At 42.8% G+C, this 24,234-nt stretch overlaps 2 protein-coding genes across 6 annotated transcripts in view; one reads left to right on the top strand and one right to left on the bottom strand.

Annotated features, from left to right (window-relative positions):
* The window catches only part of LOC111967324 (fibroblast growth factor receptor-like 1), an 82,873-nt gene extending 74,495 nt beyond the window's left edge, over positions 1 to 8,378 (top strand). For both annotated transcript variants that reach the window (XM_023992264.2, XM_023992262.2), the window contains one exon: positions 584 to 8,378. In XM_023992264.2, coding sequence (XP_023848032.1) covers positions 584 to 987 — 404 coding nt within the window. In that variant the 3' untranslated portion in view covers positions 988 to 8,378. The remainder of the gene's footprint in view (positions 1 to 583) is intronic.
* Positions 8,379 to 16,648: 8,270 nt separating this feature from the next.
* Positions 16,649 to 23,617, bottom strand: LOC111967322 (probable E3 SUMO-protein ligase RNF212). Of its 4 annotated transcripts, none has more exons than XM_023992258.2 (12): positions 22,642 to 23,221; positions 22,295 to 22,412; positions 21,900 to 21,961; positions 21,727 to 21,801; positions 21,546 to 21,602; positions 21,359 to 21,417; positions 21,205 to 21,264; positions 20,888 to 21,022; positions 17,867 to 17,909; positions 17,542 to 17,605; positions 17,216 to 17,285; positions 16,649 to 17,110 (listed from the first exon to the last, which is right to left on the bottom strand). In XM_023992258.2, the coding sequence occupies exons 2-12, from the start codon at positions 22,401 to 22,403 to the stop codon at positions 16,957 to 16,959; spliced, it is 888 nt and encodes a 295-aa protein (XP_023848026.1). In that variant the 5' UTR covers positions 22,404 to 22,412; positions 22,642 to 23,221; the 3' UTR covers positions 16,649 to 16,956. The 4 variants fall into 4 exon arrangements, with proteins under 4 accessions (XP_023848026.1, XP_023848027.1, XP_023848028.1 ...); XM_023992259.2 differs by having other exon boundaries at positions 22,713 to 23,221; XM_023992260.2 differs by having other exon boundaries at positions 22,739 to 23,221.
* Positions 23,618 to 24,234: the final 617 nt, after the last annotated feature.

Genomic DNA, 24,234 nt, shown 5'->3' with positions numbered 1-24,234 from the left:
TTACCACCATATTATACACCCTGTTTAACCATAACACCATTTACCACCATATTATAACACCCTGTTTACCCATAACACCATGTTACCACATATTATAACACCCTGTTTACCCATAACACATGTTACAACCATATATAACACCCTGTTTACCATAACACCCTGTTACAACCATATTATAACACCCTGTTTAACCATAACACCATGTTACCACCATATTATAAACCCTGTTAACCATAACACCCCTGTACAACCAATTATAACACCCTGTTTAACCATAACACCATGTTACCACCATATTATAACACCCTGTTTACCCATAACACCATGTTACCACCATATTATAACATCCTGTTTACCTATAACTCCCTGTTACAACCATGTAACATCCTGTCACATTCACAACCAAACAACATGTGATGCACCCATCATCCACAACTGTTAAACTGAAGTTGTTTTAATAATGGTTATATTTTCTACTGTATGTATTACAGTGGACACTGTATGTATTCTCCATCAGGTTTTAATAGTGACTTTTGACCAAGCTGCTCATAACTCCCCATATTTCCTCTTCTCTCCCCTCCAGACCCAAAGCCTCACCACACTCCCATCCCCACAGCTACCTCCCCCAGCCTGCCCTGGCCTGTGATCATCGGCCTCCCAGCCGGGTTGGTGTTCATCCTGGGTACTGTCCTGCTGTGGTTCTGTCAGTCCAAACGCCACTGCTCCTCTGGAGGTGTGGTCACCACTCAGGCCCTGACCGCCTCACAGCGCCCGCCCCCCCGGGTACCAGCCTGCCCACCCAGCGGGGACAAAGACTGCCTGAGCTACTACATGACCCAGCAGCAGCAGCTCCTCCTGGCCCAGGGAGGCAGCGGTCTGGCGGTCCCTAAAGTCTACCCAAAGATCTACACAGACATCCACACACACACCCACTCACACATGGATGGGAAAGTGCACCAACACCAGCATATCCACTACCAATGTTAGCTGCCACTGTCCCGACAGGCCCTCATGTCTGCAGTGTTGGGTCAGCTCCCACCACCTCCCCTCCACATGCCCAGTCCTGCTTTCCTCCTAAAGACCCAGCCAAACAGTCTGAGCTGGGGTGCTGCACACAAACCCTCTTACTGCTAAATAATGTACTGTAGTGAAGGCCCTGGGGAACATGGACATAGTCAGGACAGATAGCACCCTCCATGAGGTACAGAATAAGGGACATGGAAATGCCGTTCAGGAATCCCACATGAACTAATGTGAGTCCAAATGGAGCAATATTTCACACAGAACCCCACTCTGCAGAGAGATGGCAACATTTGTTTCTCTAGTCTGGTTCAATCTGCACAAACTCACAGTGACTGAAATTAGTGAATGTATAGAGTTAGCTCTGTCTCATTTGAGAGTCTTTACTCTGTAGGAAAATAACAGCATTTCCTGCAACACCTCTCTGGCCTTCATGTGCAGTGACTGTGGAAGGGTCTAAGAGGATTATGTATATTAGCTCCACATTTTTGTCAGATGCACAGCCTCAGCAAGCACCAAAAGGAATACGGTGCAATGTAAAATGTTCACAGATTTTCTGGATTGCCGTTGGATTGAATCAGAATCCAAATGTGCCTTCACATCCTGAGAAGGTCAGAAGCAGGTCAACCAACAGAGACACAGCGGATTGAGTCAACAAAGATTGCATGTATTTTGTTTCTCAAAAAGGTTTTGTTCAAGGAAAAGGACCTGCAAAGCATTACAGTCTTTTGTCTGTTGTATGTGTACGTGAATGGAAAATTATTTATGGGTAATAGGAAATGGTATGAAATCGTGTAAAGAACGTTAGAATTCCTAAGGCCGATCATATTGTCACTATCCTAAAAAAGATCCTAGATACTGAAATATTCAGAATTACAGCAACGCATACAATACTGTGTTCTTCTCGTTATTACTTGGGTTTTACAGGTCACTGACATGTGGGCGTCATGGTCAGTGGTACTGTTGGGCTGATCCAAACCGCAGGGGCACCCAATCACAAAAGGACTTGTTCAACTTTTGAATTCTCAGGTGGCCATCTTTCTTTTTGTCTCTTGTTCTTTGGGTGTGTATAGGGTATAACTCTGACCACTAAATTAAACTGTGGAATATGTCTTTGACTGCTCATGTAATGGAACCCTTTTCAAGCTTTGAGAAGAGAAACGGAAAGCTTCCCAAAAACCAAAATAGAGTATGATTGCAGCATTGTCTGTGAAAAGTGTCCTCAAACTGATTGTTCAGTTCTGTGTTTTACCCCAGTATTTGTTGTGTCAAAGCTAATGGACTGCCAGATTAAGAATTCATGCACTTATTCCAAGTATGTTGATCAAAGTAGTGTTAAAGTTCATCTATTACTTTCAGCCTTTTGGGGGGAATCTAGAATCATGGAATATCCCCTGTTGAATTGACCTACAAATTGAAATCCTAAGTAATTGTCTAGACTCAAAAAAATATATATATATTTATACACAGTGCATTCTGAAAGTATTCAGAGCCCTTGACTTTTTCCACAATTTGTTACATTACAGTATTTGTCTAAAAATTTATTCGTTTTTCCCCTCAATCTACGCACAATACCCCATAATGACATAGCAAAAACAGGTTTTAAACATTATTGCACATGTATACTTTATCATTTTTAATATCACATTTACATAAGTATTCAGACCCTTTACTCAGTACTTTGTTGAAGCACCTTTGGCAGTGATTACAGCCTTGAGTGTTCTTGGGTGTGACGCTACAAGCTTGGCACACCTGTATTTGGGGAGTTTCTCCCATTCTTCTCTGCAGATCCTCTCAAACTCTGTCAGGTTTAATGGGGAGCGTTGCTGCACAGCTATTTTCAGGTCTCTCCAGAGATGTTCAAACGGGTTCAAGTCTGGGCTCTGGCTGGCTGTGTGCTTAGGTTTGTTGCCCTGTTGGAAGCGGAACCTTCACCGAATGATCTCTCTGTACTTTGCTCAGTTCATCTTTCCCTCGATCCTGACTAGTCTTCCAGTCCCTGCCGCTGAAAAACATCCCCACAGCATGGTGCTGCCACCACCGTGCTTCACAGTAGGGATGGTGCCAGGTTTCCTCCAAACGTGACACTTGGGATTCAGGCTAAAGAGTTCAATCTTGGTTTCATCAGACCAGAGAATCTTGTTTCTCATGGTCTGAGAGTCCTTTAAGTGCCTGTTGGCAAACTCCAAGCGGGCTGTCATGTGCCTTTTACTGAGGAGTGGTTTCTGTCTGGCCATTACCATAAAGGCCTGATTGGTGGAATGCTGCAGAGATGGTTGTCCTTCTGGAAGGTTATCCCATCTCCACAGAGGAACTCTGGAGCTCTGTCAGAGTGACCATCAGGTTCTTGGTCACCTCCCTGACCAAGGACCTTCTCCCCTGTTTGCTCAGTTTTGCCAGGCGGCCATCTCTAGGAATAATCTTGGTGGTTCCAAACTTCTTCCATTTAAAAATGATGGAGGCCACTGTGTTCTTGGGGACCTTCAATGATGCATTTTTTGGTACCCTTCCCCAGATCTGTGCCTTGACACAATCCTGTCTCAGAGCTACGGAGAATTTATTCGACCTCATGGCTTGGTTTTTGCTCTGACATGCACTGTCAACTGTGGGACCTTATATAGACAGGTGTGTGCCTTTCCAAATCATGTCCAATCAATTGAATTTACCACAGGTGGACACCAATCAAGTTGTAGAAACATCTCAAGGATGGTCAATGGAAAACGGATGCACCTTAGCTCAATTTAGAGTCTCATATCAAAGGTTCTGAACACTTATGTAAATAAGGTATTTCTGTGTTTTGTTTTTAATAAATTTGCTAAAATTTCTAGAAACCTGTTTTCGCTTTGTCATTATGGGTTATTGTGTGTAGATTGATGAGGGAAAAAATGTATTTAATCCATTTTAGAATAAGGCTGTAACATAACAAAATGTGGAAAAGGTCAAGGGGTTTGAATACCTTCCGAATGCATATACACAGTTCTGTGAAAAAGTTTCCCCCCCCCTCTCTAATTTTCTCTACTTTTTCATATTTTTGATACTGAATGTTATCAGATCTTCAACCAAATCCTCATGTTAGATAAAGGAAACCTGAGTGAACAAATAACACAACAATGACTTATTTATAAACAAAGTTATGCAACACCCAATGCCCCTGTGTGAAAAAGTAATTGCCCTCTTACATTCAATAAGAATGTAGCCAGCAGCATACCACCCTGCATACCACTGCTGGCTTGCTTCTGAAGCTAAGCAGGGTTGGTCCTGGTCAGTCCCTGGATGGGAGACCAGGTGCTGCTGGAAGTGGTGTTGGAGGGCCAGTAGGAGGCACTCTTTCCTCTGGTCTAAAACAAAGATCCCAATGCCCCAGGGCAGTGATTGGGGACACTGCTCTGTGTAGGGTGCCGTCTTTCGGATGGGACGATAAACGGGTGTCCTGACTCTCTGAGGTCATTAAAGATCCCATGGCACTTATCGTAAGAGTAGGGGTGTTAACCCCGGTGTCCTGGCTAAATTCCCAATCTGGCCCTCTACCATCACGGTCACCTAATAATCCCCAGTTTACAATTGGCTCATTCATCCCCCTCCTTTCCCCTGTAACTATTCCCCAGGTCGTTGCTGCAAATGAGAACGTGTTCTCAGTCAACTTACCTGGTAAAATAACGGTAAAATAAAAAAATAAAAAATAACTGGTTGTACCACCTTTAGCTGCAATGACCACAACCAAACACTTCCTGTAGTTGTTGATCAGTCTCTCATGTCACTGTGGAGGAATTTTGTCCCACTCTTCCATGCAGAACTGCTTTAACTCAGCGACATTTCTGGGTTTTCAGGCATGAACTGCTCGTTTCAAGTCCTGCGACAACATCTCAATTGGGATTAGGTCTGGACTTTGACTAGGCCATTTCAAAACTTTTTGGACATTTTCATGTAGACTTGATTGTGTGTTTTGGATCATTGTCTTGCTGCATGACCCAGCTGTGCTTCAGCTCACAGACGAATGGCCTGACATTCACCTGTAGAATTCTCTGATACAGAGCAGAATTGGCGGTTCCTTATATTAAGGTACTTGCCTTACCGTCAATCCAGGCCCTGTGGCAACAAAGCATCCCAAACTATCACGCTACCACCACCATGCTTGGCTGTTGGTATAAGGTTCTTACTGTGGAATGCAGTGTTTGGTTTTCGCCAGGCATAATGGGACCCAGGTCGTTCACGAAATTATACTTTTGACTCATCTGTCCATAGAACATTCTTCCAAGAGTCTTGATGATCATCCAGGGGCTTTTTGGCAAACTTGAATCAACCTTTTGGACGAGATGGGTGTCATTATATCCGGCGAAAACCAACCACAATCAAGTGTACATGAAAATGGTTTAAAAGCAACAAATTTGAAGTTTTTGAATAGCCTAGTCAAAGTCCAGACAAATTCCAATTGAGATGTCTCAGGACTTGAAACGAGCAGTTCATGCTTGAAAAACCATCAATGTTGCTGAGTTAAACCAGTTCTGCATGCTAGAGTGGGCCAAAATTCCTCCACAGCAATATGAGAGATTGATCAACAACTACAGGAAGCATTTGGTGGCAGTCATTGCAGGTAAAGGTCGCACAACCAGTTATTAAGTGTAAGGGGGCAATTCATTTTTCACACAGGTGAATTTGGGGAGGCAGGTAGCCTGCTGGTTAGAGCGTTGGGCCAGTAACCTGAAAGGTTGCTGGATCGAAACCCTGAGCTGACAAGGTAAAAATCTGTCGTTCTGCCCCTGCACAAGGCAGTTAGCCCACTGTTCCCCAGTAGGCTGTCATTGTAAATAAGAAATTGTTCTTAACTGACTTATGTAGTTAAAATAAAAAATGTAGTGTTGCAATACTTTGTTAAATAGATCAAATAAGTGTCCATTTTTTTGGTATTTGTAAACTCAGGTTCCCTATTAGGTTTTGAAATCTGATTCAGTATTGAAAATATGCAAAAATAGAGAAAATCAGAAAGGGGGCAAATATATATACACACACACACACACACAGTATATCAAAAGTCAAAAGTTTGGACACACCTACTCATTCAAGGGTTTTTCTTCATGTTTACTATTTTATACATTTTAAAATAATAGTGAAGACATCAAAACTATAAATAACACATATGGAATCATCTAGTAACCAATAGAGTGTTAAACAAATCAAAATATGTTTTAGATTTTAGATTCTTCAAAGTAGCCACCCTTTGCCTTGATGACAGCTTTGCACACTCTTGGCAGTCTCAACCAGCTTCCCCTGGAATGCTTTTCCAACACTCTTGAAGGAGTTCCCACATATGCTGAGAACTTGTTGGCTGCTTTTCCTTCACTCTGCAGTCCAACTCATCCCAAACCATCTCAATTGGGTTGAGGTCGGGTGACTATGGAAACCAGGTCATCTGATGCAGCACTCCATCACTCTCCTTCTTGGTCAATTAGCCCTTACACAGCCTGGAGGTGTGTTGGGTCATTGTCCTGTTGAAAAACAAATGATAGTCGCACTAAGCACAAACCAGATGGGATGGTGTATCGCTGCAAAATGCTGCTGTGGTAGCCATGCTGGTCAAGTTGCCTTGAATTCTAAATTAATCACCAACAGTGTCACCAGCAAAGCAACATCACACCACCTCCTCCATGCTTCACGGTGGGAACCACACATGCAGAGATCATCCGTTCACCTACTCTGCGTCTCACAAAGACACGGCTGTTAGAACCAAAAATCTCATATTTGGACTCATCAGACCAAAGGACATATTTCCACTCGTCTAATATCCATTTACCCCTTTTTTCTACCCAATTTTGTGGTATCCAATTGGTATTTACAGTCTTGTCTCATCGCTGCAACTCCCATACGGACTCGGGTGAGGCGACGGTCAAGAGCCATGCGTCCTCCGAAACACAACCCAACCAAGCCACACTGCTTCTTGACACAATGCCCACTTAACCCGGAAGCCAGCCACACCAATGTTTCTGAGGAAACACCGTACACCTGGCGACCGTGTCAGAGTGCACTGTGCCCGGCCCGCCACAGGAGTTGCTAGTGCGCGATGGGACCAGGACATCCCTGCCGGCCAAACCCTTCCCTAACCCGGACGACGCTGGGCCAATTGTGCGCCTCCCCATGAGTCTCCCGGTCGCGGCAAGCTGCAAAAGAACCTGGACTCGAACCCAGAATCTCTAGTGGCACAGCTAGCACTGCGATGCAGTGCCTTAGACCACTGTGCCACACGGGAGGCCCCTTTGCTCATATTTCTTGGCCCAAGCAAGTCTCTTCTTCGTATTGGTGTCCTTTAGCAGTGGTTTCTTTGCAGCAATTTGACCATGAAGGCCTGACTCACACAGTCTCCTCTGAACAGTTGATGTTGAGATGTGTCTGTTACTTGAACTCTGTGAAGCATTTTTTTGGGCTACAATTTCTGCTAATGAACTTATCCTCTGCAGCAGAGGTAACTCTGGGTCTTCTTTTCCTGTGGCGGTCCTCATGAGTGCCAGTTTCATTATAGCGTTTGATGGTTTTTGCAGCTGCACTTGAAGAAACTTTAAAAGTTCTTGAAATGTTCCATATTGACTGACCTTCACGTGTTAAAGTAATGATGGACTGTCATGTCTCTTTGCTTATTTGAGCTGTTCTTGCTGTAATATGGACTTGGTCTTTTACCAAATAGGGCTATCTTCTGTATACCAACAATACTTGTCACAACACAACTGATTGGCTCAAAAGCAGAAATGTACTTTTAACAAGGCACACCTGTTAGTTGAAATGCATTCCAGGTGACTACCTCATGAAGCTGGTTGAGAGAATGCCAAGAGTGTGCAAAGCTGTCATCAAGGCAACGGGTTGCTTCTTTGAAGAATTTCAATAATAAAATATATTTAGATTTGTTGAAAAAAATGTTGGTTACTACATGATTCCATATGTGTTATTTAATAGTTTTGATGTCGTCACTATTATTCTACAATGTAGAAAATAGTACAAATAAATAACCCTTGAATGAGTAGGTGTGTTCAAACTTTTCACTGGTACTGTATATCAATGTCTACTTTAATTTAATTTCATAAACAATAATTATAATTTTTTTCTTTGCAATTGGGCATTATGTAAATTTTTTAATTAAATAGTACCTCATCAGTGGATGACATTTTGTCTTATAGTTACAGTGTAAGCTATGTAGCAAACATGTGTCAAGTGTAAAATATTTATATGTGCCATTCAGATATTCAAAACATTATTGGTAAAGTTTCTATAGGCAATCTTGTACAGTCTATTGTCTTTTAGGTTCAATATGATTTTTGTCACATGGAAACATTTTAATCATTTTATCAACGTCATTAAAATGGTAGTTAATCTTTGCAATTTGTGTTTTATATGAAGCTGTGCAATGAATAGTGCTGTTTATGTGTACAATTCATGCATGCATGTCAAGTGACTTGTGTTGTATAAAAATAATAGAGAACATCATAAAATCAGTCATCAACAAATAGTCTAGAGGGACAGGCCACAGACAGCCAAGAGGGACAGGCCACAGACAGACAAGAGGGACAGGCAACAGACAGTCAAGAGGGACAGGCCACAAACAGCCTAGAGGGACAGGCCACAGACAGCCTAGAGGGATATGCCACCGACAGCCTAGAGGGATATGCCACCGACAGCCTAGAGGGGACAGGCCACAGACAGCCTAGAGGGACAGGCCACAGACAGCCAAGAGGGACAGGCCACAGACAGCCAAGAGGGACAGGCCACAAACAGCCTAGAGGGACAGGCCACAGACAGCCTAGAGGGACAGGCCCAGACAGCCTAGAGGGATATGCCACCGACAGCCAAGAGGACAGGCCACAGACAGCCTAGAGGGACAGGCCACAGACAGCCAAGAGGGACAGGCCACAGACAGCCAAGGAGGGACAGGCCACAGACAGCCTAGAGGGACAGGCCACAGACAGCCTAAGGGACAGGCCACAGACAGCCAAGAGGACAGGCCACCGACAGCCAAGAGGGACAGGCCACAGACAGCCTAGAGGGACAGGCCACCCGACAGCCAAGAGGGACAGGCCACAGACAGCCTAGATGGACAGGCCACAGACAGCCAAGAGGGACAGGCCACAAACAGCCTAGAGGACAGGCCACAGACAGCCTAGAGGACAGGCCACCACAGCAGAGGGACAGGCCACAGACAGCCTAGAGGACAGGCCACCGACAGCCAAGAGGACAGGCCACAGACAGCCAAGAGGGACAGGCCACAGACAGCCTAGAGGGACAGGCCACCGACAGCCAAGAGGGACAGGCCACCGACAGCCAAGAGGGACAGGGCACAGACAGCAAGAGGGACAGGGCCACAGACAGCCAATAGGGACAGGCCACAGACAGCCTAGAGGGACAGGCCACAGACAGCTTAGACGAAAGGACAGGCCACAGACAGCCTGGACTAGAGGGACAGCCACAGACAGCCAAGAGGGACAGGCCACAGACAGCCTTAGAGGACAGGCCACAGACAGCCTAGAGGACAGGCCACAGACAGCTTAGACGAAAGGGACAGGCCACAGACAGCCTGGACTAGAGGGACAGGCCACAGACAGCCTAGAGGACAGGCCACCGACAGCCAAGAGGGACAGGCCACAGACAGCCTAGAGGGACAGGCCACCAACAGCCAAGAGGGACAGGCCACCGACAGCCAAGAGGGATTGCCACAGACAGCCTAGAGGGACAGGCCACAGACAGCTTAGACGAAAGGGACAGGCACAGACAGCCTGGATAGAGGGACAGGCACCGACAGCCAGAGGACAGGCCACAGACAGCCAAGAAGGACAGGCCACAGAACAGCCTGGACTAGAGGACAGGCCACCGACAGCCAAGAGGGACAGGCCACAGACAGCCAAGAAGGACAGGCCACAGACAGCCAAGAGGGACAGGCCACAGACAGCTTAGACGAAAGGGACAGGCCACAGACAGCCTGGACTAGAGGGACAGGCCACAGACAGCCAATAGGGACAGGCCACAGACAGCCTAGAGGGACAGGCCACAGACAGCCTAGAGGGACAGGCCACAGATAGCCGGAGCAGACATATAACACATATTAGGAGATTAGAAACAAATAACTCTTAAGTACACAAAATTTACACATGGGAATAGGGATCATTAAACACAAGTACATGTGCTATTTAAAATGCATGTTGCTGTTAAAAAGATAGGGGCAGTCAGAGCAACTAATTTAGCTGTCTGTCAGTGTTTTTGTTCTAGATGATAGATGAACAAGTCTTGCGTGCGGACTCAGGGTTGAGAAGCTCTCAGCGGAGTGATTGAAGCAGATGACACACACCTGTGCTGTTGACAGACATCGGTGTTGAGTTCACAGCTGCTCAATGAGGATGACAGGGTGAGGAGCAGGCATCAATGAGAATTGTCTCATTCTGGAACACTCAGTGACAGTATGTAGCCTCGCTAGTTCAGCCTTCAAAACAAGACTGTTGATTGACAATAAAATATACATTTTGGATAATTGTGAATGGGGGCTTTAAATCCAAATCACTAATATATTGATACTATATATTAGTGATACACTATATATTAATACTAATGGTGGACATGCTTTAATTGTAATGTTTAAGAATCAATAGTGCTGAAAAAGAGAGTGTGTGAACCCTTGTACCAGATTCTTGGGCACTTGTGCAACTACCAACTGTATTGTGATGATGGAAAAGTGTCCAGAGGTCTTTACTGGTGCTCACTGAAAGGAACCGTCAGATGAATGAAGTCGGCGTCCATGAAGGACACACCTGTGAATATCTGGCTGAGAATAATTCCCTCTGTTTGCATACCTCCGTCTTTTCAAATTGATATTCAAAACAACAAAACCACCATTTAAAACTGGAGAAATAAAAACCACACAAAAAAGCTAAAGAGGCCGTGGTTTCCCCCAGATGTTTACCGTGCTGGTGAAGAGAGGGGATGCAGAGTGAGAAAGGAAATCTTTGTGATGGGAAAGAGGCCAAGGCCTCTAAAGTCTGCCACGGAGCCGTGACAAAAGCAGCCTAATCTCAGGGTTGTCTTTCAGACTTTCTTTACACATCCTGCCAAGCTGTCTGACAGGAAAGGACTTCCACAGCCCGGCTGACATCACTCAAGCATGGGTTGGAGTCAGGGCCTTCAAAGGCCCTTCACATGCGGGATGTCTGTGTGTGACTAAGAGAACATGAGTGGGCCGGCCAGTACCACCCCACCCTTATCCTCTTTTTACTCATAGACCACCATAGAGGCTATTTCGACTCTCCCAAATGTATCAAATACACAATTTAGATCTTTATCCTTAAAAGCTGTATTCAAATTCATCCTAAAACACAAGTTGTATTCAAATTCACCCTTAAACAAAAGTTGTATTCAAATTCTCCCTTGAACAACCTCTTAAGGATCAGACCCTTTTTTTTTTTTTTTTCACCTAAAATGACATACCCTAATCTAACTGCCTGTAGCTCAGGGATTGAAGCAAGGATATGCATATACTTGACACCATTTGAAAAGAAACACTTTGACGATTGTGGAAATGTGAAATTAATGTAGGATAATATAACACATTATAGATATGGTAAAAGAAAATACAAAGAAAAAAACAACCTTTTTTGTATTTTTTTTGTACCATCATCTTTGAAACGCAAGAGAAAAGCCATAATGTACTATTCCAGCCCAGGCACAATTTAGATTTTGGCCACTAGATGGCAGCAGTGTATGTGCACATTTTTAGACTGATCTAATGAACTATTGCATTTCTGTTAAAAAATGTGTTTCGAGACTGCCCAAATGTGCCTTTTTGATATATATTTTTTTATTTCACCTTTTTTTAACTAGGCAAGCAAGTTAAGAACAAATTCTTATTTACAATGACGGCCTACCAAAAAGCAAAAGACCTCCTGCGGGGACGGGGGCTGGGATTTAAAAAAAAATATATATAACATATAAATATAGGACAAAACACACATCATGACAAGAGAGACAACACAACACTACGTAAAGAGAGACCTAAAACAACAACTTAGCAAGGCAGCAACACATGACAACACAGCATGGTAGTAACACAGCATGACAACAACATGGTAGCAAAACAACATGGTAGCAGCACAAAACATGGTACAAACATTATTGGGCACAGACAACAGCACAAAGTGCAAGAAGGTAGAGACAACAATACATCACGCAAAGCAGCCACAACTGTCAGTAAAGTGTCCATAATTGAGTCTTTGAATGAAGAGATTGAGATAAAACTGTCCAGTGCCTAATTGGTTTATTAATAACCTTTCAAGTTCATAACTGTGCACTCTCCTCAAACAATGGCATGGTATTGTTTCACTGTAATAGCTACTGTAAATTGGACAGTGCAGTTAGATTAACAAGAATTTAAGCTTTCTGCCAATATCAGATATGTCTATGCCCTGGGAAGTGTTCTTGTTACTTACAACCTCATGCTAATCGCATTAGCCTACGTTAGCTCAACCGTCCCGTGAGGGACCCACCGATCCTGAAGTAGTTTTTAAAATAAAAGTTGTGTTGAAATCAGAGGCTGTCCATGGGAGTCTAGTGGATTATAGTGCGAGCCACTGACCACTGGTTCACATCACAGGTAGCTGGTGTCATGAAGACAACTGAGCCTGAAGCATATTTACCTGACGACTCGTCCTGAATTGAGATTCACTGCTCTACTGATTTCTCTGTACATCATTGAGAAGAAACGTTAGTGGGCGTGGCGTTTGGACAGAGCAGTGTGGATGGGTAGCCAGGCAAGAACCATATCACTCTTCTACAGAACTTGAGACAACGTATTCTGAACAACAAGTGTGGGCAAAGAGAATCATTTATTTTTGAGATAAGTCTTTCTGTAATTATACCTGTCAACCACCTAAATTGTGGTTGACAAGAACAACATGCCTTGTGAGAATATCCAATTTAAGACTGGAGCATATTAAATGTAATTTCATTTTATCAAGCAGATGTATGCTTCTATGAGAGGACACACTGTGAGTGTTAAATAATTGTGCCCACCATTAGAAATTGTTTTCTTTTCCTTGGTGAAGTGGCACGACTCATTTGTAAGCCCTGCAGCCATCCAGGAGAGAGAGAAAGCACTGATTTACATTTCTCTCTCTGCCTCTCTTTGACACAATGACAGCTTGCCCCAGGGCTGAATTTCACTCTCACTGGACCCCAAACAGGAAATTATACCAAATCCCAGTGAAGCACAGGAGTTCATGCACATTTCTCATATACAATAGTGTCTGTTCACACCTGATGCCTTTTAAATTGTGGTCATTCACAACCATGAAAAGCTACCGAAACGGCGCGTGTTGCTGTGGGCAACAGAGGAAACACAGATTATACAAAGATACCTGTCTGGACAGGCACATCACGACAAGCTCCGCAACTGGGTTCTCCTTTTGCTCTCAGTAATGGTCACATGCTTACAGCTCTAATATTTATCTTTGTTATTTAACCGATTGGTTGAGTAAAATCTTGCAACTGTAGCCAGTGCTGTGGAAAAGAGAGAATTTGGCAGTGTTATGGGCTTGTTGTGGGGTTTATGGAATGGCCTGAAAACTGGGACCAAATTAGACAGGTCCAGATTATGACTCTTGACAGTATTGTCTTTGAGTCAGAAATGCCACTACACAGGGCCCAATGGGGTACAGCATGCCCACGTCTGTATTCTCTCGTTTTGGTAATCCAACGGTCTGACTTACACTTTCGACACACTCGTTTTCAACTCCTCTTTATTGCATGTCTCGTAATGAAGTGAATAATGTACTCTGTGCATCTCTACAACACAATTAAGGCATTGTTCAATCTCAGCTGAATATAAATGAAACACACGTGTCCATGAGGGGGATTCAGTGATGGGCTCATCAAGCTGTAGTCAGCCATGTGTAGGCCCTATGCCTACAGCCTTTAGATTGACCGTTTTGCAATGAAACGCTCCGCCGTGCCTGCTGTGTGGGAGCACATACATTCTGTTTCTGCTCTCGCTTGGCACAATGGAAAACTCTTTGACTAATTTAGATTTAAAGCCATATTAGGAGTTTACCCATGGTTTAAATCCACACAGATTTAGCCCAGAAGCAAGAGGGGATAGGGTTTTGCCTAACCCAACATGATAGCCTGTTTTCTACCTCTGAGTGAGCTAACGATCACCAGGTGTGTGTGTATGTGTGTGTGTGTATTTATGCATGTGGTAGTGTGTGTAGGTGAAAGTATATCTGCCTGTGAGAATGCACATGTGTTGGGGGGGTCATATGTCCATGCAACATATGCATGTAATTATATGTGTTTATACAGTGCCTTCGGAAAGTATTCAGACCCCTTGACTTTTTCCAAATTTTGTTACGTTACAGCCTTATTCTAAAATGGATTAAAATAAGTTTAAAAAATCAGACAGACAATACCCCATAATGACAAAGCGAAAACAGGGTTTTAGAAATGTTACCAAATTAAACAAAATTAGAAAACAGAAATTGAGTTCAGGTTCATCCTGTTTCCACTGATCATCCTTGAGATGTTTATACAACTTGATTGGAGTCCACCTGTGGTAAATTCAATTGGACATGATTTGGAAAGGCACTCAACTGTCTATAAAAGGTTCCACAGTTGACAGTGCATGTCACAGCAAAAACAACACCATGAGCTCGAAGGAATTGTCCATAGAGCTCAGAGACAGGATTGTGTCGAGGCACAGATCTGGGGAAGGGTACCAAAAAAATTCTGCAGCATTTAAGGTCACCAAGAACACCGTACCCTCCATCATTCTTAAATGGAGCAAGTTTGGAACCACCAAGACTCTTTCTAGAGCTGTCCGCCCGGCCAAACTGAACAATCGGGGGAGAAGGCCCTTTGTCAAGGATTGGCAAAGGTTCACTTTCCAACAGGACAACAACCCTAAGCACACAGCCAAGACAACGCAGGAGTGGCTTCGGGACAAGATTTGAACCCGATCGAACATCTCTGGTGAGACCTGAAAATAGCTGTGCAGCAACGCTCCCCATTCAACTTGACAGAGCTTGAGAGGATCTGCAGAGAAGAATGGGAGAAACTCCGTAAATACAGGTGTGCCAAGCTTGTAGCATCATACCCAAGAAGACTCAAGGCTGTAGTCGCTGCCAAAGGTGCTTCAACAGACTACTGAGTAAAGGGTCTGAATACTTATGTAAATGTGATATAAAAAAAAATAAAAGTATACATGTGCAAAAATGTACATGTGCTATTACATTTTTTTAAATGATAAATTAGCACAATTTTTAAAAAACCTATTTTTGCTTTATCGTTATGGGGTATTATGTATAGATTGATGAGGGGGGGGAAATTATTTAATCAATTTTAGAATAAGGCTGTAACTTAACAAAATGTGGAAAAATCAAGGGGTCTGAATACTTTCTGAATGCACTGTATGTGTACAGTGCAGAACACCGTTTGTGGCTCCACTGCACTCATCACAGGGTGCACAACACAGGGATTTAGCATGACTCATTTTGAGTGGAAAGTCAGCTGCAAATCAATGTGAATGGAATTTCCATTCCCTGAAATGTTATCAGAGTATAATTACTTTTTGGGGATTCCCTAATCATATTTCTCTATGTCCAAACTGAGAATAGGTGGTACTTTGAAATGTTCTGCCAAGGGACCTGTACATTAAAGTAATGTACAAATAGTTTTAGGCTGGATTCTAATAAGACAAACAAGGAGGGTCATTTTGGTTCATCGGCCCGCAGGAGACTTTGTTCTGCCAGGTTAGACCCATGTTCCCGCCATGCTTCCTGTGTTTCATCATGCTTCATTTGCGGCCCACAGCTGCCTGAGTTCACGTAAATGAATGAACGGTCCCCAACTCCCTCCACAGCTGTCTTCAGGGTGTCATCATTCCATGTCATCATGTCTGTTAAAAGCGTTAAGGAAACATTGAAACCACAGGAAATAATCATAATGTGCTTCCAAGGTCTCCTATATTTTTTCCCTGAAAGGTAGCAGGTCACTGGTAACAGATGGCTGATTGAGAAGGGAAGTGTAGCTTTCTGAGTCAATATGCTCCATAACTGCCCTCTTACTAAGGCAGTCCAATCTAACACTCATCCCGCAATGTAATGTTACCCGCAAACTACAGCTTTCTATAAATCCTAAAAGCAGTTGCGATGCTCATAAAAGGCAAAATGCTCATAAAAAGTAGATTTCCTGCCCACGGGGCTCAAACCAATCAAACGGCCATTGAGGTTGTTATCATGTATCATATCTGCTATTTTAGGCAAGCTATTTGAAGAAATAACACAATTATGTTGCCCACGCCTCTTCACACGGTGCCTTTGTGATTAGTTGACCTTGAAAATGCCTCGGAGGGACAGGCAGGCAGCAGCAGGCCCCCCAGAGACAGCAGAGAAGAGAGTAGAGCTGGTCCTGTCCTGGGTGAGTCATGGAACGCTTGGCATTGTCTGGGACTCACTGTGGGTGTTAACTAATTGTACTGCAAATCACAACCTCTAAACATGCCAATCAGATGAGTGGTTCGTTAATGATTAATGACTCAGTGGTACAGAGGTTACAGTACAGGTTTTGTGATTTCAGTGTCTTATTGGTCAATTAATTATTGAGAGATCAATTTGATTGGTTTGTTAAATTTTATTTGTTACTGTGACAAGTAATACTGTAATACTGTATGTAATCCATTACAATGACAATATACACGCTACACTGCACACACAACCAACAGACCACAGCTTCCAAACTCTTCTTAACCCTGTGTGAAGGGGGCTCAATTTCTGAACACTTCCTATTCCACAGCTCATCTCTCCACGGTGGAGAGTTCAACCATTGCCAGGTGACTTGATACTCTAGCTAAGTCACTCGTGGAGGGCATTGAAGTGGATCAGAGACGTCTCCTTGTGCCGTAGTGATGGCTGGCTCTTGGCGGTGTTACGGTGGAGGGCAGGTGACCCCCAGAGAGGACATGACCAGAGAAGACATGGAGGAGTGTCTGTAGGCTGACGGGGGCTTGAACACGGGCGTCTCCCACCCTGTGTTCCTACGATACGGCAGGTTAGGGGTCATCTGCAACTCCGCCAGGCGGCTGGGAGGACAGAAGGCAAGGCATCAAAGTTAATTTATTGTGTCATGGCACATTGGTGTATAAATGATTAAGTTATGATAATGACGTGATTATAACAAGTTAGACCTGACAGTGGCCGAGCGAGCTGAGTGGTTGACTAGGGTGTTCTGATTGGTCGATCGATGGGGGACGGTACCTAAAGATGCAATATTTAGAATTCACACACCACAAGGTCAGCAACACCCTAAATATTGTATGCTAAAACTCAGATATAGTGCTTCCAGACTCATAGCCGAGTCTACAAACACAAACAAGAACGAAAAACCTTATTCAGATACAACAGACAGAAGTTGAATCCATTGAAGCATTGTGCTGTTACGTAAGCAGTGAACAGCTCCACAGGTATCTATCTGTCTGTCTGTGAGTAGAGCAGAGTAGAGTAGCAGACATACCCATCCGGCCGTCCTGTGGAGGGCTGATCAAGGACAACCTCTGGACACTTCCAGAGAGCTCCGGCTGTTCAGGGAGAAAAAAACATTTCCATTTGCACAAACATACGTCTCCATCATTAAAACCAGTTTCAGTCTGCCGTAGACCTCATCACTGGTATTAAACATCAAAGAATGATTTGGCGTCAGGGTATACATGGCTAGTATTCACTCTCAAAACTAAATAAGTATACTATTAATATGAACCGGAGACATATTTAGATACAAATAATCAAAATATTTGTCTCTGATTTTAACCATATTTGGTCAATTGAAAAGGTTCACATACTTTCCTAAACAGACCTCTGTTATCCACCTCCATGTTTTCTGCCCTGAGGGGAAATCACATAACATGACATGTCACATTTCATTCTCATAGAACCCAGGAAGAAAGATTATGGAAATGCTCACTCGGACATAGTGTTCACAAGCCTGCCCAGCTTATTCAGGTGAGACTGGTGTGGTACTGCAGGGCAAAGCCAAACAGCAGCTAGGGTGAATGAAGTCAGGATATACACAGTTTACATTGGAGGATCCCCTTTCTCCCCTGCAGCTCAGGGCTGTTGTGATAGAGGTCTGGAGCAAAGGGCCCCACAGAGAGCCCAGTAGACAGACACATGCTCTGTCTGTCAGCTAGACTAGTCTACAGCATGCTGACTATAAATCAAACCGGGTCAGGACGACCGCAGAACGCAGCACGTCATGTCATATTTTATGTCAAACCATCAGAAAACAGTTACACGATACATTAGCTTGTTCCTGGATATATACTACAGTGGGGCAAAAAAGTATTTAGTCAGCCACCAATTGTGCAAGTTCTCCCACTTAAAAAGATGAGAGAGGCCTGTAATTTTCATCATAGGTACACTTCAACTATGACAGACAAAATGAGAAAAAAAATCCAGAAAATCACATTGTAGGATTTTTTATGAATTTATTTGCAAATTATGGTGGAAAATAAGTATTTGGTCAATAACAAAAGTTTATCTCAATACTTTGTTATATACCCTTTGTTGGCATTGACAGAGGTACCAAACGGTTTTCCTGAAGTCCTTCACAAGTTTTTCACACACTGTTGCTGGTATTTTGGCCCATTCCCCATGCAGAATCTCCTCTGAGACGCAGTGATTGTTTTTGGCGTGTTGCTGGCACACGACTTCACACTCCCTCCAAAGACTTTTCTATGGGTTGAGATCTGGAGACTGGCTAGGCCACTCCAGGACCTTGAAATTGCTTCTTACGAAGCCACTCCTTCGTTGCCCGGGCGGTGTGTTTGGAATCATGTTCATTATGCTGAAAAGGGGGGACCCCAAGGGGCCAGGTTTCATTTCAATGCCCTTGCTGATGGAAGGAGGTTTTCACTCAAAATCTCACGATACATGGCCCCATTCATTCTTTCCTTTACACGGATCAGTCGTCCTGGCCTTTGCGAAAACAGCCCCAAAACATGATGTTCCACCCCCATGCTTCACAGTAGGTATGGTGTTCTTTGGATGCAACTCAGCATTCTTTGTTCTCCAAACACGACGAGTTGAGTTTTTACCAAAATGTTCTATTTTGGTTTCATCTGACCATATGACATTCTCCCAATCTTCTTCTGGATCAATCCCGATGCTCTCTAGCAAACTTCATGACGGGCCTGGACATCTGGCCTTGCTGCTGTCCCAGTTTCAACTGTTCTGCCTGCGGTTATGGAACCCCACCTGTCCAGACCTGCTGTTTTCACTCTTAATTATCGGCTATGAAAAGCCAACTGACATTTATTCCTGATTATTATTTGACCATGCTTGTCATTTATGAACATTTTGAACATCTTGGCCATGTTCTGTTATAATCTCCACCCGGCACAGCCAGAAGAGGACTGGCCACCCCTCATAGCCTGGTTCCTCTCTAGGTTTCTTCCTGTTTTGGCCTTTCTAGGGAGTTTTTCCTAGCCACCGTGCTTCTACACCTGCATTGCTTGCTGTTTGGGGTTTTAGGCTGGGTTTCTGTACAGCACTTCGAGATATTAGCTGATGTACGAAGGGCTTTATAAAATAAACTTGATTATTCCTCTGTATGATATAGCATTTTGTAGCTCTGCATCTCTACTTTTATCCAATGTGAAAAACAATTTTTCACATTTTTCTACATAAGACTGAATCGAGGCGGTGGGTCACATATGTTCCTTTTTTTTGCTGTATCTTTTTAGAATTTTGAGTCACAAAATCGTATGTTCTCTACTCTCTACAATTGATCCACAGATAAAAGGGGAAACTTAGTTTTTAGTTCGTTTTTCTTTGATTCATTTATCCTTGTTCATTCTCCTTCTTCTCCCCCTTCTTCTGCTTCTGCTTCTCCTTCTTCTCCTGTGGATTTTATACAGCGGTTGGCGTCTGCCAACCGCCATTTCGCCATCAACTGTACATCATTTTTGAGGGTGGAGTTGAAGGACGTATCCTAAGGTAGGCTATGTACTGGCTTAAGCAGGGGGACACGTCTGGCACTGCAGGATTTGAGTCCCTGGCGGCGTAGGTGTTACTGATGGTAGGCTTTGTTACTTTGGTCCCAGCTCTCTGCAGGTCATTCACTAGGTCCCCCCGTGTGGTTCTGGGATTTTTGCTCACCGTTCTTGTGATTATTTTGACCCCACGGGGTGAGATCTTGCGTGGAGCCCCAGATCGAGGGAGTTATCAGTGGTCTTGTATGTCTTCCATTTCCTAATAATTGCTCCCACAGTTGATTTCTTCAAACCAAGCTGTTTACCTATTGCAGATTCAGTCTTCCCAGCCTGGTGCAGGTCTACAATTTTGTTTCTGGTGTCCTTTGACAGCTCTTTGGTCTTGGCCATAGTGGAGTTTGGGTGTGACTGTTTGAGGTTGTGAACAAGGTGTCTTTTATACTGATAACAAGTTCAAACAGGTGCCATTAATACAGGTAACGAGTGGAGGACAGAGGAGCCTCTTAAAGAAGAAGTTACAGGTCTGTGAGAGCCAGAAATCTTGCTTGTTTGTTATTGACCAAATACTTATTTTCCACCATAATTTGCAAATTAATTAATTAAAAATCCTACAATGTGATTTTCAGGATTTTTTTTCTCATTTTGTCTGTCATAGTTGCAGTGTACCTATGATGAAAATTACAGGCCTCTCTCATCTTTTTAAGTGGGAGAACTTGCACAATTGGTGGCTGACTAAATACTTTTTTGCCCCACTGTATGTACTGGCATCTATGTTCATTTAGGCTAAATATTTGTAACCTTTAACTTAAGGGTTCACATTTTTTTGATATGTGTAGGCCTAATGCAGATTTCCTAAGATGTAATACTTACAGACTTGTAGTAGATGAGAAGCGAGAGAGGGACATGGGTGAGTTGAATGGTATCTGCATTTGATCTGATTTGATTTGATGTGAACGAGCATTGTGAGAACTACGGTTCAGCTGTGATGTAGAAGCTGCTTTTGCACTGTACAGAGAGAGAGAGAGGAATGTGATTAATCTCCAACCATGGTCATTAAGAGTTGCTCTGAATAAAAAATATGTTGATAACAAATGAGTCCCCTCCATAGTCTCATGTTTGAAAAACAAAGATGACAATAGTGACACCTGGTGAGTAGAAAGCAGTAACACCCATAAAGATATTGATACCTTTGATGCTGACGAGTGCTCTCCAGCTTGGCAATATAGGCATTCTGCTCTGTAATTTTCCTGGTAAATATAAGAATGTTAAAGTCACACTAAGCAGTCGTTAATATGTGGTAGTGAATTCTGCTATGTGATGTCTAATGATTTACATTCTTACTTGGACATTTGCTGCATTTCTTGCTTCATCTTGAGTAAAACTTCTTCTAACTTTTCATTCTAAACGGGTTGAAAAATAAGGAGCACAGATGTTTCAGATTATAACACCAGAAGAGAGAGGCTACCATTAAACTCTTTGGTATTATTAAATAGTAGTAGAGGTACAACTAAATGTCCTCCAGCCTCACCCTCTGCTGGGAATGCGCCAACAACCTCTTTTGGTGCCTTGCCTGGAATAGTAACACCTAAAAGAGTAGATACATATGTTGTTTTTATACATGCAGTACAACCTTGAGGTGGTTAAAATGATCACTATAAATAGGCTAATATCTTATGTGCCTATCCTATTATGAGCATCAAGAGAAATACCTTGCTTATCTCTGTTAAGTGTTTGGTTGCTACAGAATTGATGTCAGAGAAGAGGGCCTTTACTTCTGCACTACTCTGTGAAAGTAAAGATTGTAAAGTTTAGGTTATCAAATAGATTTCTTTGTGAGCCTCGCCAGATAATCACATCTATAAGATACTGTATCACTGCTTACTTTGTCTGAGAGAGGAGTAACTTGACATTTTGCGTTACATATCATGCACTCCCCTTGATTGGCTGAAAGAAAATGTACAATGTGGTTATTGGAACAAGCACAATATTTTATACAGAATTATGCTTTCAAACTGCATGACGGTTTTTTGTGCGGCCAAATTGTTTGTGTAACATCAGACAACGACCAGCAGAGGTCCGTGTGTTCAAGTTTAGCCTGTGTATTCTAAAAAAGACAGAACTGCTGCAAACCGACAAGTAGGCTGAGCTTCATGGAGGAACATATATTTTCTCATATAGCATCATACGTAAGGTAGTATGAGATGTTGAACGTAATTAATTTAAAGATACATAACAAGGTACATTGGCACAATTAAATAGACAGACAAAACGTGCTACCTTTCTGAAAACACACGTTGCAGATGACATGACCACAGGTGGTAACAGCTAGTTTGCGGTCAGGACCCGGGAGGTTGAAGCAGGAGTTACAGCAGATCCAGTAAGACATTTTCTATAGCTAAGAGATTAACGTTAGCCAATGTTAGATAGTACAAAAATAACATAAAACTACGACATAGTTATAAATTCAGACATTCTATCTTCTTGCTTTTAAGTCGCAGAGATCAGCCAAAATAGATTGATGGCTACCAATTTGGACTATAAAGACGAACTAGCTAGCTAGCTAACGTTAGCTTGCGTGTTAACGCCCCCCCAAATAGCTAGCTACAGTAGCTTTTCTTACTTACCTGTTTCTGGGGCAGCTATCTACTAAAAAGTAAATTATATTTTACTGAAGAAAGGTCCACATCTGACTTACATGATGGAACTAGTTAGCAAACTCACAAAACTTTCCGTGTCGTTTTCTGGCTTTAGCAACTGTAGCAATTAACTAGCCCGGCTACCTTCTGATTTTCGGTTTGTTTGCATGTCAGATCGCTTTCTGATTGGCTGGCTACGTCATTATTTACATTTTGGTGCGTTCATTGGAGAAAACAAATTGGGATAGTTGTGTAAGATGAAACAAACACATTTTATGAATTCATACATTGTCTCTAGAAGGATGTACAGTAAAGTAGATGCCTCCTCAGCACTGATCTTAGTCTAGTTTGGAATAGCAGTTGACTCTAGTGGCCACTTTGCATTGTACTGCAAGACATCATTCCTGCTCTAAAGTTCTTATCAAACCAACTTCTTTGCAATCAGGAAGTCTTTCAGTCTTTTGATTTGCCAAAATCCAACTGATAGTTGAATGGAAGTCTACACAACAGCCCACCACAAAACGTTCCCATTGGTTTCTTCACTGATCTGGCAAAACGTCTCATCTAGTTCCTGTGAATATGAATAAAAGACCGTTAAAAGGACAGGCCTAGTAGCGCAACACAATATTTGTTGTTTTCATGTATTGTACTATAGGCCTAGTTCTTATCAAAATAATAGTCAGCTTTTTTCTGAAACTAGACATTTGGAAAATGACCCTTTTCATAACAAAGTGTGTTTGATTATTTCCTTGTGTTGATGTTTAGCATCTGGTCTCTTAGGAGTTTCAGGTTGTTCTCCATGGTCTGAGCTTTGTCTTTGTGCCTCAGCACTGGGGTCAACATCAAAATGAATCCTCTGCATTGGAAATATCAGAACAATATTCAGATATGGTTGTGGAGCAACACAGTCCAGCAGACTCAGTGCATGGTGTGGAGGAACTCACAAGCCTGTCACCGGCGAAAATGGAAAACCTTAGATTTGAGTTGGACTGCATGCACAACCAATGTGGGCCAGAAGCGTGGGATGTGAATTAGAATTTTCCAAATCTGTCATATGTTTTTTTAATTAATATCTAGAAGCAAAATAAAAATGACATGGTGGTCTGGATCACAGTGATAGTGAGGCCAAGAGGAGGGGAGTTAGGGTTCTTTTTCCCAATACTCCAAAAGAAAATTACCTGAGAAAAACACAACACAGACAGCTGATATTTCACATTTTTATTAATCTAATGAGTAAGCCATTATTACAGAAAAAGTAGAGATGATTTTGCAAATTAAGCGTGCAAATACTACTAGAATACTACTGACTTGCCTAGTTAAATAAAGGTTAAATTAAAAATGTAATAGAATATCAAACAAATGCCTGGTTGACTTTATCATGATCTCTGCTAACCCAATGAACAGTTTAATTGGTTGACTTCATCATGATCTCTGCTAACTCATTTAACTTTTTAAATGGTTGACTTCATCATGATCTCTGCTAATCCATTGAACTTTTTAAACCACCTGCCCATAGAACTCACCTATCAACCATGCAGAACAATGTCCTCCTCTCCACCTGCCCATAGAACTGACCTGTGA

The sequence above is a fragment of the Salvelinus sp. IW2-2015 genome, linkage group LG8 (genome assembly GCF_002910315.2).
Source record: "Salvelinus sp. IW2-2015 linkage group LG8, ASM291031v2, whole genome shotgun sequence".
Taxonomy (NCBI): Eukaryota; Metazoa; Chordata; class Actinopteri; order Salmoniformes; family Salmonidae; genus Salvelinus; species Salvelinus sp. IW2-2015.
Note: the sequence above shows the minus strand (reverse complement) of the source record. Positions and strands in the feature narration are given on the sequence as shown.